Source organism: Pteronotus mesoamericanus, unplaced genomic scaffold (genome assembly GCF_021234165.1).
Source record: "Pteronotus mesoamericanus isolate MK-2021 breed Mesoamerican mustached bat unplaced genomic scaffold, CSHL_Meso_final scaffold_651, whole genome shotgun sequence".
Lineage (NCBI taxonomy): Eukaryota > Metazoa > Chordata > Mammalia > Chiroptera > Mormoopidae > Pteronotus > Pteronotus mesoamericanus.
This window is the reverse complement of record NW_026555325.1, coordinates 31,122,355-31,141,433: the sequence shown is the minus strand read 5'-3', so window position 1 is coordinate 31,141,433 and position 19,079 is coordinate 31,122,355. Positions and strand designations below refer to the sequence as shown.

Here is a 19,079-nt window from a genome sequence, read left to right as displayed (position 1 = left end):
ATATGCTTAAAATTACATGAAATATAAGGATGAAAAATCAAATTGATCAGTTTCATATTTGAATATCACTATAATTTGTTATTTGAACAGATATTTTTAAACTATTTTCTCAATTCATTTTCTAAATAGCCTTTTTTCTAAAGCAGTCAAACTGCATTAGGGCTCTTAGAAATAGTCTTTTAAGATACAAGTCAGTTTAATGGAGTTCATTAATTTTTAAAGCAAACATAGAAAGAATGCTCCAATATTAGTTGAGCTTTTATGAGGTAAATTATAATATGTACTATTTTTCAACATCCAAGTTGTTTTTCAAAGTACTCTCTACCAGCATAAGAGGCAAGCGCTCTCTTACAAAGATTCCAATATTCTAATCAAATTTCTTTATGATGTTCACAGGATGAACATATTGTCAAAGGCAAACAAAGCTCCTACAAATGGACTCAACTATGAGAAATGTCTGATTAAATGTTCTCTACTCACAAAAATAGAGAGAATTAGAGGTGTTTAAGTTTAGTTATTTGGTCTATCACTTCAAGATACTTCATTTCTGCTTTTTAAAAATTAATAAGCTACATGCAATAAGAGAGCTCATTTTCAAAATGAGTCCAAATACACCATATTTGTAGTTTAAGATTTTGAGGCTTATTTTATCAAAGGGGATTAATTGCCATAGAAGCAAAAAAAAAATTACAAATGATCATGCTGCCAGCAATTAAAGCTGAAATTTATTTTGTCTTAGTAAACATTTATTTTTAAGATGTTAGTAACAATGCTAAATATAAACAGACCCAAATGTACAGCTTATAATTGGTCTAAAATACTTCTAACACTACTAAGAAAAACCCATTATTAAATAAATACTCAGTATTATTTAAGTTCAATAATATGAATTTTCTTTAAAAGTGTGCCTAAATCACTATGTAAAACACAAACACACATTAAACTTTTTTTAAATTTAAACATATTAATTAGACATACATATACACACATAAATGCTTCAATGTTTTTCCACATTTCCAGTTAAAGCCATATTGCTAGTTAATGCAAATATCATACACATTCTACCTCTCTTTGAAGAACTTTAGGCCGTCGTGAACTCTGGCAGATTAAAGGAAAAAGATAGGTGAGGCAGAAGTTGCTTAGATATATCAGAGGAAATAAAAGACAATTTATAGTTATCTACAATCACATTTATTTCTGTTTTGGATATCACAGGATGATTTAAACAATATATCTATCCCAACATAACATAAAGCCTTTCCTTTTTGCTTTCTCTCTTCTACACTTACTTGTAAAGAACCCACGCTGTCAGAGCTGGTGCTTGGAGGTGAGTCTCTCTTCACTTCAGGAGCAGTCTCTGGGACTCTCACTCTAACATAGTTTATAAAGTGTCGCATGTTGGATACTAAATTGCTGCCAGGAAACCAACTGTCATGACAACGTTCTGGTCCACACACTGATGCCTAAAACATAGACATAATGAATATCAAGTCTTGCAAAGTCAGGTCTTGCAATGAAATATAACAAGCCCAAATAATCATCCACTGTCTGTCATATTCCTAAACCCCTAGAGCCTCATCCACAACTTATGAAGTGCTAATAAAACCAAATTCGAACACAAAATACAAGAATAAATTTCTCAGTATTAAAATAGGTAAGTTCAATGAAAGTCAGCTAAATTTCTCCAGAAAGAGTACACTTTTTTATCTGAAAATACCAACAATACAGAATATTTTTCTCACCCATTAGTAATAACTCCTCATACAGCCAAATAACGGTAATTTGGAACTAATTATGGAACAAAGTGTGAAAAATCAGCTAAACTCTGACCTAGTCTTAGAGGAATCTTAATGATCCTTTAACATCTATTAAAGAATATATGTTGATTCAATTTAGACTACAAAGTACTGCCTAATCTTTTTACTTTTGGGGGGTTTTTTTGTTTTTTGTTTTTTGCCGCTGTATTTTGTCTTTTTTGGAGAGAGGGAATGAGGATATCTTATATTTTAAAATCAATTTATAGAAACAATTGCTTTTATGGAATAATACTTCTAACGTCCTGAAAGACCTTAACGTGTATACTTAAGTATTTTAACCTTTCTCCCATAAAACAATAGTCACTCCATTAACTTAAAATCTTAACCAAAAAAACATTTGCTACTCAGAAATGATCCCTAATCAAATTATTACACTTTCTAGACTGAAATGATTATTACAATTAATCAATGTTATTAGCATAACACCAAAAATTCATTAACTACTTTTCTCAAATCTATATATCATGAATTTACAAATTTCAAGTTCAATAACTCCACAAGTAGAGTTTAACATATCCGTGAAACCACTAAAAAACCATGAATTTAAAGATCAAAAAGGTCCTTTCCCAGTAGTTCTTAAGAAGATCGTATATAAATAAGTATGATGATTTCATAAATACATTTCAAGATGACGTGTCACCTTTATTAAGACATGTTATAACTTCAATATGTAAAATATGAGGAGCTATTTACCTCTTCATCTGATTCCTCGTCAGCTGAATTTTCAAGTCCTAATTCAATCAGGTATAAAACCATGCAGAGTACATGTTCTGACAGATTTTGATGATCCATCAAAATCTTTAAAAGGGGAAAAAAATGCCTCATAATTACTTTTTTCCACAAACTATATTTCTTTAAATATTCCAAAACATTTTAATGCTATAGATAAAAATAACATAAACATATATACATATAAATATATATATATATATGATGATCAAACATGTAAGTAAAGCTACATTTTGGTGAAAGACAAACTAAAACCAAAAACATAGATTTCCTTGCAAGGTAACATGTATTTTAAGCAGTATGTAGAAATAAAACTTCACTGATTTCCTACAGGTTAACACATTAAATAGTCCACTTAAGCCATTATCATAAATATACTAGTACCTAAAAAAATAATTTAACAAGAATATTTTGCATCCTCATTTGCTGACACTCTTCTACTGATGACAAGGATATCAGATAAGTTTGTTAAACAGGATAATTCATGCAAATGTGTTTAGAATAGCACCGCACATGTAATTGAGAACACAATAAATGCCTGTGGAACATTAATGTTCTTAAAATCTATAAAATTAAAGTTCTGAGCCTAAGTATTTTGTGTAAATGTGTATGTTAGTGCATGGTTTATATGGGTGAGAAAGGAAGAAGAAATGCAAGTGGTTAGGAAGAGGCTTCTCTCAGGAAACATCAATAAATCTGACCTTATATACGGATTACACAATACGAACCTTACACATCTTATGCAGGATTTCGGGGCTAACCTATACCAAATTACTTACTCAGTATGATGCAACAAACTACTAACCGGAATGGGCTGGTAGCTATTATGTTGTCCTCATTGTAAAAAAAGCCATCCAGCCAAATGATGGGGGGGGCGGGGGGCCGGGGAGGGGGCGGAGAGGAAAACATTCTGCAGGGAGTCACACTGTCAGCTGCAGGTGAGGTTGCAGAGAGGAAAAAAAAGGGAGCAGCACAGGCTGAACCTAATAGAAACTGCCCAAATGGCTGAGGGGACTCGAAAGGACTTAGTCACTTAGGAACTAATCTATTGTGACTAAAAGAATAAAGACTGTAAATGCACTTACTTTCTAATGATTATTTTGACTACTGAGAAGGCTTTTTCATTCATCTTTTTGTGGCAGAGTGGTGAGGAGCGTAGACTTTCAAAACCTTTTAAAAACATGATTTTTTTTTAATATAAATCCTGTTTATAGCTAACAATTTGACCTCGAGCAACAGACTCTGGCCTTAATTACCTCATCTTTAAAACTGGAATAATAGTCCAGAAGTGTTGTGAAAATCACATGAGTTATTATGTGTGATTTGCTTAGTACAGCATCGAGCAATCAGTATTCACCAAATAGTAGGTCGTGGAGATGGTGGGCAGAACAAGGGCAACAGCAGGAGGGGGCTGAAGGCCGGAAGGCGGTTAGGGTCTTCGTTTCTAATCCACTGCTTTACAGAGGGGAAACCAAGGCTCAGCCACACACTCAGCTAGTGTAAGCAACACTAGAACACAGATTTCAGACTCTCAGTGATTGCCTATCATTACTACATTGCCTCCTCTTGATAAATAAAACATTACCAACTAAATTCAAATAAATTTTGGCCTGAAATCCTGTAACATTCCATTTTACAGCTCCAAATGAGTAACTTAATAGCTAAGAAAAAAATCATTTTCTTAGATAATGCAAAAAAAAAAATTTAATGATTTTTTTCTGGGAAATTTTATGAACATGTTCTATATTAATGTTTTTTATTGAATTTATTGGGGTGACATTGGTTAATAAAATTATATGGCTTTCTATATTAATGGTTTTTAAACAAGGCAGGTGAGAAAATGGTTTACTGACATTGATTTTTAGAAAGGTGACCTGCCAATGCAATGTCAACTAGAGAAGTTTTTTTATTATTAGAAGAAAAGCTGTTACAAAGTTCAGACCTTTAAAAGTTTCTTCATAATAATCTTGTAACAACTAAAACACTGCCATTCTATTTTTGATAAAATATTATTTTTACATTAAGCAAATAAAAATATTGGAAAATATAACTTGAAAACACACCAATCGTTTGCAGTAAGGCTTTTTAATTTTTTAATCATTAATTACTGACCTACTACTTATTAACTATAACAGCTCAGCTATACCATCTGAACTAGTTATTTAACCTCTAAAACTCAATTATCATATCTGAAAAATGAAAATAATAACAAAACTTTCACTCATAAATTTTGGCTAGCATTAAATAAAGTAATGTGTATAAGTATATATAAAGCATTTGAAACAAAATCTGGCACTAAGTAAACATTCAAATATATCTGTTATTTGTAAAATAAATACAAATGTCTTTTTAGTAAGAAAAATATTTTACTTTTTCAATGGAGAAAATTTTAAATCATTTTACTAAACAATCTTCCTAAAAATTAATGAAAAAAGACCAAGATATTTTTGGAAGCACAGGTCTAAAATTTAACAGGAGTAACTTTTACAGGTAAAATGAAAAATTGGTCATAGGATAGAGTTAAAAAGAATGGGGAGATACAAAAATCTAAAAGCATTACTTCATTACTTAGTGAACATTAAGAAAAAAACTAAAGTGTCTACTTAACTAAATTTAATATATATTTTCTTAATTAAAAAATGTGTATATAGTAATTGGAAATATGTATAACAAATGATTACTTTTCTTTTTATGTCTTTGAATTTTTCAAATTCTAATTAGGAATAATAATAGTTTTTGTATCAAATTGTATATTTATTATTTCTATAATTACTTTATAAATGTCTATAGTAATTTTATCTATATAACATGAGTATAGTTCTTTTGTCTTTAATCTCTTATCCAGACTGGATCATAAATATACGTATTCTATACAAATACTCCACCATATTATGCATGTAATTTTTGAGTTTACAATTAATGTTAGCCAAAAAATAAATCAGTTGTGTGTGAGAAGAGCCAATAATAAACTTAGGTGACAAGAAAGTAAAAGAATCATCTTTGGAGTTTCTAGGGTATGTAACAAAAGCAAAATCTTAATGGTGTCCCATAGGAACCCTCCATGCCACATTCCTGATCAGAGTTAAAAAACCCAGAGAACACCCTTCAATACAGGGTCATTGGCCCCCATGACTGCCATCTTAGTTTTGTCATTTAAGTGGATACTGGTGGTTGTTTGGTCTCTGTTGTTCTTTTCATTCCTCCTGTATTCTCACCATATTTCACTTATTGTTCTACACAAGCCATAAATAAATATTCTTATCTGACACTGGGTAACATGAATAGTTTCCCACAAAGAACGGTACCGCTATTCTATTACTTTTAACTTAGAATTCACATACATACCCTCATACATCTCAAATATATAAATACACTTTGCTTTATAAATGGTACTTTTATGTAAATATTATCCATTAGCACTTTTATTTGAAAATTATGGAAATAAATTCTAATCCGAGTCTTTCTATTCAAATTACTACTGTACCTTGTAAAGCAGAGTGAATAGCACAATGTGTAAAGTTTTACAGTGCAAAAGTCTCATGAGACCTTTATAGCTGGGATGGAGTGGTGTCCTTTTCTTATAGGGAGGCCAGGGGTTTCCAGGGAATTTTCCACTCTGTTTTAAACTGCAAAAATAAAACAAAACTAAAATTAAATGATAGATGCAAGATTAAACTGTAATTTAAATAGTGATTTATAAACATTAATTTTTGTCACATTTTCATATGCAGTACCATTTTTTCCTATGCAGTGCCATTTTTTTATCCTCACACAAGGACATGCTTATTGATTTTGGAGAGCGGGGACAGGAGTGGGGAGAGAGACACAAGAGAAAAACATCAATTGCCTGCCTCTTGTACGAGCCCCGGCTGGGGGATTGAACCCACAACCTAGGCATGTGCCCTGACTGGGAATCAAACCCATGACCTTTTGGTTTATGGGATGACACTCCAACCAACCAACTGGGCCACACCAGCCAGGGCTATGCAGGACTATTTTTAATCAAATTACTTTAAAATGCCAAATGGACATCTATTCTCTCCACAATGAACATTATTATTGCCTTTTGTAATGCATAAAAGTAGTAGAGAGAGTTGAAAACTAAAGAAAAATATGAATAGGAAAATGTTAACAAGGGAAAACAAACAGAAAGAATACAAATTAAGAACTAAGCAAAAAAAATTTTTCTAGTTGCAACAAGTGAACAAAATAAATTACCTAAAAATTCTCCCACTACAGCTGGGAAAGCTGGATAAAGTGTAAAATAGAACGTTCTGAAGGCATATTTGAAGTCACAAAAAAGACAATAGAGTTCCTCCAGGTACCAGAGAAAAAAATTAATAAGCATTAACACTGTATTTGTCAATAGTTTTAGGTCTTTAAGACAGCAGATTTCAAGGCGCTGGACTCAAACAACAAGGCTCAGAGGTGGGACTGAGGTTCCGCATAAACCTGAGACCTTTGAAAAGCTTTACCTTCAATGAAACTCACAAGGAGAAATAAGGGTTTTCTGACTTTTCTGCAATGGAAAAATAACAGACTCCTCAGGGAGATAATAATCATGAACTTGCATGCCACAACAGCAGACTCAAAACTCAAAAGGCAAAACCTGTGAGAATTATACAGAGGAAATGACAAATCTACAACCATAATAAAGGATATTAATATACTTCTAACAGAAAGACCAATAAAAATAAGCTGGTAAAGGTTTTGAATGATTTTTAACAACACAATTAACAAGCTTGAACCAAAGACAAAATTAGAGAATACACATATTTTAAGTGCACTTAGAACATTTATAAAAATTGACAAATAAGATGCAAAGCAAATATCAACAAATACAAAAAGAACTAATATACAGACCACAAACACTTATTACAAAGCAAATAAAACTAGAGATCATCTAAAAGATAACCCAAACCCCAAGAATATAGACATTTTAAAACACTATGTCCAAATCACCCCAAAATTAAAGCTCAAAATCTGTAAGCTCCACCAAGGCACTTAAGAATGCCTTTCTTAACAAGCAGCCGGAATTAACAGACGTCTGAAGAATGCGCCTAATGTGGAAGCCAGACACCAAACAACAAAAACTCAACTTATAGTAAACAGATGTTTACTATAGGTGGCAGGAGAGCCTTAAAAAAAAATTTTTTTTTTAATTAACTACCAAAGCAAATGAGTTGCATATATGACTCAAGGAGATGCCATGAAATTGTTTGCATTTTAAAAAAGGTTTCTGCCCTGGCTTGTGTGGCTCAGTGGAATGACAGCCATCCTGTGAACCAAAAGGTCACAGGTTCAATTCCCAATCACTGCACATGCCTGGGTTGTAGGACAGGTTCCCCAGTTGGAGGTGAGCGAGAAGCAACCGATTGATATATCGCACATGTTGATGTTTCTCTCCCTCTCCCTCTCTCTAAAAAGTAAATAAATAAAAAAAAATTTTTAAACAAAGGTTTCTACATAGGTATTTAGTGGCTACATATAAGCATAATTTTCAAAACAATACCACTAGTTTATAATAAAATATTTCAATTATTCTATTTTGATTTGCATAGAGAAGCAATTTTTCGTTTTTGTTTGTTTGCTTTAAGCACTAGGCCCTAAATATGCAGCACCTACATTAATAAAGTATTTCAAAGTAAAGGTTATATTATTTGTACAAGGCAGCAGGTAATAGATCATTTTGAGTGCTCTTTTCAAAAGCATTAATGGAATAATGGAAATGAAAAGCTACATGACAGCAAAAAAAATTTTAAGTGACTCAAACTGACATCTAATTATTGATTAGTTTGAGACAAAAATGATATATATAAACTCATACATCATACTTTCAAACATGGGCCAGCAGCCATTAACCTTCAAGATGTGACATGGGAAGCAAAAAAATATCAGAAATTATAGTTTTAAAAAATTTGCTTTCTGGATAAATTTAAAACAGCACTGTATACAAGTCATGTTGGTTTTTTAGTCCTAGACAATAGTTCTAACACTACAACTAACAAACACATTTCATTGAACTTCTCTGGGCCACAACATCCTCAAACATAAACTATTAACACTGAATTGAATGGATGGTTTTCCAAGCACTGGTCTGTTTTGTTTTCCTTTTAAATGCTGGCCTGCACATTGAGAGGCGCTGGCTGGGACAGTGCAGGCAGCGGGCGGAGTCACGCCACTGTCTTAGGGCTCCTCTGAATATTGCCCAACCCATTTTCCCAGCGATGGCTGCCACGGCACTTTACAGAACCTGGAGAAAAGACCTGGAAGGCCTTTTCCAGCAGTAAGATCCTAAGATTCTAAATATTTAAATGTCACATAAAGCAAATGGTTTACTTTCACTTAAACTCTCAGCACAAAAATTTAAAGAAATTTACCTTTCATTCATTTAGCAATTACTGATTCCCTACAAACTGGCACTAAACTAGATTCTGAAGACATAATAGTTCTTATTTAACCAATCATTTTTCACTATTATTCTTCAAAAGATCTTTCTAGTCCTTCTTGCATATAAAAAAGATCACATTCAGAAAAATCAGTTTAACCACTCTTTGCACTTTAAAACTAAAAGAAAATGAAAATGACCAATAGCCAAGTAGTATTATATCCTATAATTTAGGTTTATTTCCCAGTTGTACTCTGATAAGAACTGAAACAGTCCATTCTATAGTCGAAATAATACAGCAAATAAAAGATATAAAGAAAACAGGTATTATATTCCACATACAAACTAAATTTCAAAAAAAATTTAAGTTTTACATTGAAACACATTTCTTCCTAGGTGTGACATGTACTTTATACAAAATATTATTAGACAAATATAACAGATTGCACATAAATTTTCAAAGATTAATTTACAAGAAAATAATTTAAAGGTTTTAGTCTGAAGCTGGAGAGTATATTTATTTTTCATCTGTTATACACATTTCTGAAATACACATTTCTTTTAAAACAAAGATTTTCCAACTTCCAAGAGACACCATACCATTTCAGAAATATTTCTAAGAGACTATAAAGATATGGTACAGGAACTCAAAAGCCAAATGGAGGAAATGGAAGAACTAGAAAAAATGGAGAGAAAAATGAAAAAAAGGAAAAATTAATAAAAATACCTGTGAGGATATGGTTTTCTCTGACTATGTGAAGTTGTTTTAAGTCAAATTATGATACAGTTCTAAATAACTACTAAAACAAAATAGATTAAAAATACACAATATAACCTGCAGAGAGAAAAGAATACCTGTAAGTATAGTTCTAAACTAGGATTCTCAACCTTGACACTAATGACATTTGGCACCAGATAATTGTTTGGTAGACAGATCTAGCCTCTACTGGATGTTCATAACAACCCTGCCAGTCTTCAGACAATGCAAATACCTGTGGAGGACAAAATTCACCCCTGGTTGGGAACCACAGGTCTAAATGAGCTCAGTTAAAAGTCTGCTATGTGAAAAATAAAAGATACAATTCTGTTTGCTTTACAGAGGGCCTAGCATATAATAAGCATTCAATAACTGTGTACTGTTAAATTAAATTTCCCCTTTAAAACTGATTACATTAAATGTTTAGTGATTTTCACGGCTTTGAAAATTTCAGCCCAATCCCAGTCCAAATTTCTATTTATTACAAAGTAAAAGAGAATAATAAAATTTACTACTCTTTTAATTCTTCTATAATACTCAAAATACCAGCCACCACCACTGCCCCCTGATAAAAAGGCAAGTGCCACCTAAGACAACAGTATTTATGAAGGCCACATTAGGTTTGTCCGTGCAAATGCTTACTCCCACCTCTCTTTTCATTTTTCAATGCGAATCACTCAAATTATTTATTCGACAAATATATTCTGAATGCCTACTATGTGCCAGCACTGAGGGAATTCCTGAAGATGTGAGAGAGACATAGAGACAAAATTATCTTCTCTTAAGGAAAGAAGAGTCTAGTAAAAGCCTACAAGCAAACAAATAGTTACAAAATAACATGATCAGCACAGAAAGACATCATTAAGAAAGCACGAAAAGGTGAACCCCAGACTATCACTTTACAGAAAGGTAAGGAGAGGTGATAATGGGTATACTAGGGTTTGTTTTTTTGGTTTTGTTTGGTTTTGTTTGTTTTATATGCTAAAACTTGGCACTCCAAACTTTCTTCAGATATACCTGTGATGGATCTTAAATTCAACATATCTCTATTATCGCAAAGTCTTAGCAAAAGAGAAGTTTCTTTTATACCTAATATATTTACACTCTGTTAGTTACCTGGACAAATATTTTCTCAAAATTAAAGACATCTGTATCATTTTAAACTTGTTTTTTAAATGTTTAATTTAAGCTTTAGAAAAGCACAAGTAAAAGGTGATAACCTATAATGTTCAAAAATATCATATTGATTACTGAGGTTTAAAAATAGATGGAATTAATGTATCAAAAATAGTCTATACCAACAATAATACACAAAACAGAATTCATCAAAAAGATATCCTTCAAAACTTTATTTTCTGCAATCATCATTTTAAACTACTTTGTTAAGTATTTACAAGTAATACTCATTTTACTTCAGCGAGTCTCCCAGTTAACAGTATTACCACATTTTTGTAGGTACCCATCATCTCTGAGATCAGACAATTTTATTCTCTTAACTTGTGCCTCCTCTAGTGGTTTAAAAGTAGAACAACACAAAACCAAGCTTTGAATTACACTGGTCAAATAGCAACTAAGGTTACTATTTTTTTATTTATGTTAATATATGTTTTATAAAATTCATTTTTATCAGATTAAAATCAGATTTTGGGTCAAAACCTTGAGAGCATAAATCTCAGCCAGATTAATTTTTAATCTTAAAATATTTTCTCCTCTAAAGATCGAGAGCATAATCTAATGAGAGCATAATCAACATCTGTGTTATATTTGAAATTTTTCTGTGTAAATGCAAAATATCCACTATGATACTAATCAGTATAACGAACTTACAATGCTGTATATCTGTCCATTGCAGACTGCACATCTCTGCGGTAAACTGTTCGAAGAATGACCATAACAGGGTCAAACTCCTGATCCCAGACTTCAGCTATTATTCAAAAGAAAGAAGAAACAAAACCATGACTTCACAGAAATAAAGTCTATCTCTAATAACTAATTACATTTAAGTGCACTTTAAATTTAAAAGATGGAATAGCTTAATTTGATATATTTGCCTTAATAAGCTTGATGTCATTAATACTTTCTAAACCAAAAATCATAATTTCATCATTATGAATGTTGCCTTAAGTTTAGCAAAAACTAGTAAGCAAAACGTTCTATAAGACGATAATGCCTCACCATAAAAGTTTAGTTCATTAGAGGATTTTTTGTAAATTGTCAACTAGAAAGTAAGAAACACAATGCATTAACACTTTTGAAAGTTGTTACGGTATTGACATACTGAAATTGATAACTGCTCTCTTTACCTTCTCCATAATTAGAAACTACTATCCAATGTGTGTTGTGTGTACAATTGATGGTATACAAGATGATGTTAAGTATTAACTGTAAAAGCTTTTTAATAATTATGTTAACATGTATTACACAAAATTGTACATTATAAATAAAACCCGTGATCTCTCTAATAATGATGCATAGGATAAGGAAAAGTTTGAAAAGTGAATCTATTTAAGAAAATACAGCATACTAAGTACATAATAATGGAAATGGTATCTAGATGTGGCAAAAATCTACAACATGGCCTGAGAATAAGAATTTTAGAAACTGCTATCCCCTTCCTAGATTGAGTTTTTCCCCCTCTCATTCTCTGTAGCAGAATTCTCTACATTTGAAAACATAGTAGGAAGCTTAAGCTTCTCCCTACAAATAATTTCAACTTTCTAGCATAAAAAAACTTTCAACCATTGTCTGTCTCTTCAAGTAACATGCTATTCACCATAAATTATCCTAAGTATGATTTAAGATCCTTAAGATAGTCCTTCACAAAGACAAAGACTTTTATTATTTCCTATTACCATTTATCATCCTTCATTTTTAACTCTATTAATTTGTAAAGTTAAAATGCCACTACTTTTATCAGAATTATAAAACCATAGCAATGGAAGAAAACTTGAGCGCTTAACTAGTTCCCCAGGCTTCAAATAGTGTTCCACTGGGGCTGAATTTCCAGAGGTTTCAACAGGGGCTGCTTTATGGGAAAGGAGATGGCAAAACAGAGGAGCAGCAGCTGTGTCCACTGCCCACAGGCACTTTCACAAGAGTAGGGCTGCTCTTACGTGCTTCGTGTAACAGATTCACTTAAGACTTAGTTCCCCTAAATTAAAAAAGGTTTATTTAATCACTTCTGAAAAGCTTAAAAACCACTCATTTCACAAATAAGCCAAATCCAAAGATAAAATGATTTTCTCAACATCACACTACCTAACACAATTCAGAAATATATTTGAATGTCACACCCAAATTCTGGATTCTAATCTTCAAATGCCCAGTGCTCCATTTCAGTGTCTAAAACTTTATTGTGTATGTCATTCATCTTACAGAGCTTGTTTAAAAAGCATATCCCCAGAATCCATCTCCAGAGATCCTAATGAGAGCAGATCTGGGCTGAGGCATAGGAAACTATGTTTTCAAAAAGGACCACAAATGAATCTGACAGATTAATCTTCACCTCACACTTTTATAAGCACTGCACTATACAAGCTTGGAATATACAAGCACCACTCCGCTTGGAAACTTACCTAAATTTTAGATACAAAATACTCTCTATAACAAAGAAAAACTGCTTTTTTCCTTTAAAGGAATATATTCCAATGAGAGACTCTGGAATGTTCTTTCTACTTTTGTGAACTCCTGAAAAGTCCCACACAAGACTTCTGCTGTGTTTTGCCAAGCACAGTACAAGTTATTTACAACTGCAAAGCGGGCATCCGTTTTTTTGTTTAGATAAGTATTGAGGGGATCAAGAAGCATGCAACTTCCTCAAAAGTTTAACTTACATTGGTGAAAATGTGAAAGTTAAAAATAAAAAAGACTATGAATCAAGACTTGATCTACTTCTGGCTCTTGTCAAACATGCCATCTATAAATCTTAGAAAACCAACCACTCAAGGAAAAGGAGTCTGTATTTATATAGGATCAAAATGTAAAACGTTTTAGCATTCTAGGCAGATTTTAATTTTAACTGTTTCAAATTAAAATTTGGGTAGTGAGAACCACTTCCAAATCAAATTAGAGAGCAAATACATTCAAAATGTTTTTTCATGTACTTTATTGGTTATGCTATTACAGTTGATCGCAGTTTTTCTCCTTTACCCCCCTCCTCCCAGTACCCCCATTCCCTCTAGCAATCCCCACACTTAGTTCACGTCCATGGGTCATACATATAAGTCCTTTGGCTTCTCCATTTCCTACACTGTACTTAACTTCCCCCTGTCTGTTCTGTAGCTACCAATTTGTGCTTCTTAATCCCTGCACCTTTTTCCCCCTCCCCGTTTCCAACTGATAACCCTCCAAATGATCTCCATATCTATAATTCGGTTCCTGTGCTGGGTGTTCCCTTAGTTTCTTTTTTTAGATTCAGTTGTTGGTAGCTGGGAATTTGTTGCCCTTTTAATGTTCATAGTTTTTTATCTTTTTCTTAAATAAGTTCCTTTAACATTTCATGTAATAATGGCTCAGTGATGATGAACTCCTTTAACTTGACTGTATCTGGGAAGCCCTTTATGTGCTCTTTCATTCTAAATGATAGCTTTGCTGATAGAGTAATCTAGATTGTAGGTCCTTGCTTTTCATCACTTGAATATTTCCTGCCAGTCCCTTCTAGCCTGCAAAGTTTCTTTTAAGAAATAGCTGACAGTCTTAACAGGAACTCCTTTGTAGGCAACTCTCTGCTTTTCTCTTGCTGCTTTTAAGATTTCCTCTTTATCTTTAACCTTTGGCATTTTAATTATAATATGTCTTGCTGTGATCCTCTTTGGATCCAACTTCTTTGGGATTCTCTGAGCTTCCTGGATTTGTATGTGTATTTCCATCACCAAATTAGGGAATTTTTCCTTATTTTTTCAAATAAATTTTCAGTGTCTTGCTCTTCCTCTTCTAAACACCTGGCACTCCTATGATTTGGATGTTGGTATGTTTGGAGATGTCCCAGAAGATCCTTAGTCTATACTCATTTTTTTTTTTTTATTATTTTTTCTTCTTGCCATTATGATTGAGTCCTTTTTTCCTTCCTTACGTTCCAAATTGTTGATTTGATTCTTGGCTTCATCCCCTCCACTGTGGTTCCCTGTAGATTTTTCTTTATCTCACTTAATGCAACCTTTATTTCTGCCTGGGTCTTTTTTATGCTGTTGCAGTACCAAATGAGTTCATAACCAGTATTTTGAACACTGCATATGATAGGTTGGCTAGCTCCATTTCACTTAGTTCTTTTTCTGGAGTTTTGCTCTTTACTTTCATTTGGGCCACATTTCCTTGTCTCCTCAATTTGGCAGCCTCCCTGTGTTTGTTTCTGTGTATTAGGCAGAGCTGCTTTGACTCTCTCTCTTAGTAGTGGGGTCTATTATAGAAAAGCGCACCTGTAAGCTGTATGGCCCAGAGCTTTAGGTAATCTCCAGGGCAGGGCAACCTGTGTCACCACTCTGTGGCTGTATGGGCAAGGGCTCAGAGAGGGGACAATGCCACTGCCTGGCTTCTGGAGTTTTGCCCAGTAGGAAGCTGTCTCCCAGCACTTGCCTTGTTGCCAGTCGCTTCACTTTCTCCCCGTATGCCACTGCTGCTCTTCCAGCTGTTGCCCCAGTGCTGTATTCCAGAGGGGGGTGGGTCTGCGTAAGTCCTAAGACAGTTGTGGGCCCTTTAAGAGGAGTCTCCTGAGAATCCGGCAGTTTCTTCTGCCCCCTCAACCCCCACTGACTTCTACAGCCAGAATTTATAAGGACTTACCTTCCCGGTGTTAGAACCCTGGACCAGGTGGTCTGGGTTTGCAGCTGGGGTCCCTCACTCCCAACGTATCCGCCCCGATTTTTACCTACCACACGTAAATGTGGGACTCCTCTCTGTGCCACCCTGTATCTCCATGCCTTTCTGCGCCTCTTTACCTCTCTCACACCTCTCCCCAGCTCTGCCTCTCCTACCCATTGGATGAATGTGGCTTCTTTAAATCCTTGGTTGTCGGACTCTTATAGAGCTTGATTTTCTGTTGACTCTGGGTGATATTTGTTTTGTTGTCTAGTAGTAATCTTTGCTGTAGTTGTGCGAGGAGGCAAAGCATGTTTACCTATGCCTCCATCTTGACTGGAAGTCTCAAAATGTTTTAAGTAGATATTTTGTTTTATAATTTGTGTTTTTTAATAATTTAGAGTGATCTAAGAAGCCTTATTATAATATAAAATTATAGATTTATAACTAAGAGGAAGCAATATCACTGTATACTATAAAGACAAGCATACATCTATATTAAGAAAGTTGAAGAAAAAACCCAAAGCTGAATAAATAAAAGGCAAAATATTTTATTTCAGTATACACAACTCAGAAAAACTTATATTTAAAGACTGTTTATGTATATAAATGTACCTTTAGGAGTATACATTCCTTGTTGCATAGAACCTCCAGGTTCAAAAACAGGAGCCTTAAAATCAGCTACAGCTGATAAAACTGATTCAAAGCTGTAACTGCCTGGAATAATGCCACTTTTGGGATTTGGATTTTCTGGAATATGATGTATGTGTCAAGGAAAAAAATCATAACTAAAAGCCAGCTTTATGATCTTACCAAGGCACCCTGGTGTCTGTTTTTGCTTTTTAAAAAAAGACAGCATTATTAGCTGTAATATATAAAGTTGGCCACAAGAGGATTATATAACAATTCAATAAATTTTTATTAATTGTGAATTTTTAATCTAGAAGCCTACTAATAAACTATATGCTAAAGTAGTTCCCAAATATATTACACACCCAAAATTAATCAAATTTCAGAAAAGGAAAAGGAAAACTTTTTAAAATTTAGTTCCATTTTCATTATTTTGCAAAGGTACTTTTCCGTAGAAAATTGAGAGTAGACTAAATATTAACCAAGATTTTTATGAGTAAAGGTTGTTTTTCCAAAAACACAAAATGTCATAAAATAAGGAAACAAAACTACAGGTTTTTTCCCACTAGTTTCACATTAAAGTATACAATTCTTTTAAAGTCAAAGTTGTAGAGAATGCTTTTGCTCTGTCTGTTCAGCACTGATATACGATATATAATTGTTAGAAGAAATCATCGGCCCCGACCAGTGTGGCTCAGTTGGTTGGGCATCATCCCACAAAGCAAAAGATCACTGGTTCAATTCCTGGCCAGTGCACATGCTTTCATGGGTTTGGTCCCAAACAGGGTGCAAATGAGAGGCAACCCATTAATGTTTCTCTCTCGCATCACTGTTTCTCCCCCTCTCTTTCTCCCTCCCTCCCCCTCAAAAAAATAAATAAATAAAATCTTTTAAAAAAATAAAAGAAATGATCAAACAATATGAAATTGATGCTGCTTATGAAAATCTTCAAGGTTATCAAACAGGCATTCCAATAGGAGTTATATTACAAAATTGTAGCAAATTATTCCAAACATACTCACAATATACAAAATAAATGTAGTCAAAAATTTAAAAAATTTTATTCACAAAATAACATGATGTTTATCTAAAATTTTATTAACAATAAAAAAAATTGCCCTGGCTGGTGTGGCTCAGTGGATTGAGTGCCAGCCTATGAACCAAACGGACACCACTTTGATTGCCAGTCAGGGCACATGCCTGGGATGTGGGCCAGGTCCCCAGTAAGGGGTGCGCAACAGGCAACCACACATTGCTGTTTCTCTCTCTCTTTCTCCCTCCCTTCCCCTCTCTAAAAAAATAAATTAAATCTTTTAAGATAACAAAAAATAATGTGTACATTGTATGCTCAGTCCTATGCAAGGAATCATAAATTTTCAGAGTTTGTGAACAATAGTCCTTGCCCTTAAAACCCCTTGATTTAAAACTAAATTCTAAGAAAAAATTCTCAGAATGTTTAAAACCCTGGCAAATAATAATTATAAGGTATATCTCTATGCTTTAATCATGAACTCCAGCCAGTCTATAAGATAAAGTAGACCTAACTGCCTTTTACATAGTGTCCAGCTTTCTTTGACTAATGCTATCTTAGGAGGTCACACACATCCTCAGGTACCCAGAGCCATCAATCCTGAGGACTAACAAGGTCTAACAGGAGGGCTTCCTGGGGGGCAACAATTAGAGGCAAAACATCTGCCACTACTCCTGAACGCAGAGCTGAACAAACAATTGGAGTTCTTTTTTCCATACTATTTTTCAACTTCAAAAAATTTTAATCAAAAAAAGTTATTAAACCCATAATCCCATATGGGTCTTTAACCCATAAAAATTACTTATTATTTAGATCCTACAACTATCAGAAAATTAAACTTTTAAAAGGATATGAGGTCCAGCAATGAACTATGTGTCCTGTCATTCATACACAGCTGGGCTACCATCTCTGCCCTGAGAATCTCATCATCAGACATTCCTAAAATAATTAAAAACAGAATTAATAAATCTAAATATATATAAATTATAAAGAAACACATTTGATTAAGCTGTTTTACCAATTATCAGATGACTCCAAAATTAAAGAGCAAAGAATGCAATGCCTCAAATACAAATGCATTGTAGCTACCCTGTAGTTTACAGTACCCTTAAGAGTTTTTTGAAAGATAGTCTAAGGGAGTATCAATTGTATAATATATCAAGTTTGAAACACTGTTTAAATATGTCCACATTCCTTCCTTTTATCCATAAGCCAGTTACTAACATTGGGAGGGACAGGAAAGGGAAGAGAATAGTTAACACCCAAGTATTAGTATTAGTGCTTTTTACCTAAATGTAAACGAAGACTCAAAAGAATCACAAGAAATGTAAGAGCGCCTTCCAACATTGATCGCTCGTGCTCTGCATCAAGTACTGTGTTTTGATGTTGTGATGCCATTGTCAACAAATCCACTACCTTAAATCTATAAGAAATATTTGAGACAGATTTTTTTGAATGTTAAAACAAAATAACTTAAATTTTAAATACTTCCTAATACCTGTCAATAAAATTATGCTTACCTTTCAAAGACAGATGAAATAAAATAATCTGGGTCCAGTCTAGAAGCACAAACCTTTAAAAAACAAAAATCCACAAACATTATTTCTCAATATTCAGTGTTACTTCTTTTATCAATCATATGGGTTGTTTTTTTTTAATTTCTGTATATTACAATGTTTTGAAATCTTGGGGATGCTTTACAGACCCGGGGGGAGGCTACCCCTCTTGGGAAGAGCTAATTCCTAAAGACAGTAAACAACTTACCAGGGAGTAGCCTCCTAAGTATAAGTCAATCACCCCTTTTATATAACTTCCACACACCATGCCAGTATTCCCCTTACTCTAAATCAACACAGGACCAGGTACCTGAGAGCTGGGGACAGCCCCTCTCCCCGTAAAACCCACCAAAATTATTCAAACTAGCCAATCCTAAAG

The 19,079-nt window shown here is 33.6% G+C and overlaps 1 protein-coding gene across 4 annotated transcripts in view; it reads right to left on the bottom strand.

The window, feature by feature from the left end:
* Window positions 1-19,079, bottom strand: part of UBR3 (ubiquitin protein ligase E3 component n-recognin 3) — a 196,267-nt gene that overhangs the window by 88,563 nt on the left and 88,625 nt on the right. For 2 of the 4 annotated variants that reach the window (XM_054562480.1, XM_054562481.1), the window contains exons 15-23: window positions 18,665-18,717; window positions 18,434-18,567; window positions 17,998-18,083; window positions 16,100-16,241; window positions 11,519-11,615; window positions 6,031-6,172; window positions 2,511-2,615; window positions 1,290-1,463; window positions 1,066-1,098 (exon numbers count right to left, since the gene is read on the bottom strand). In XM_054562480.1, coding sequence (XP_054418455.1) covers window positions 1,066-1,098; window positions 1,290-1,463; window positions 2,511-2,615; window positions 6,031-6,172; window positions 11,519-11,615; window positions 16,100-16,241; window positions 17,998-18,083; window positions 18,434-18,567; window positions 18,665-18,717 — 966 coding nt within the window. The remainder of the gene's footprint in view (window positions 1-1,065; window positions 1,099-1,289; window positions 1,464-2,510; window positions 2,616-6,030; window positions 6,173-11,518; window positions 11,616-16,099; window positions 16,242-17,997; window positions 18,084-18,433; window positions 18,568-18,664; window positions 18,718-19,079) is intronic. The other 2 variants (XM_054562482.1, XM_054562483.1) reach the window with 1 other exon arrangement.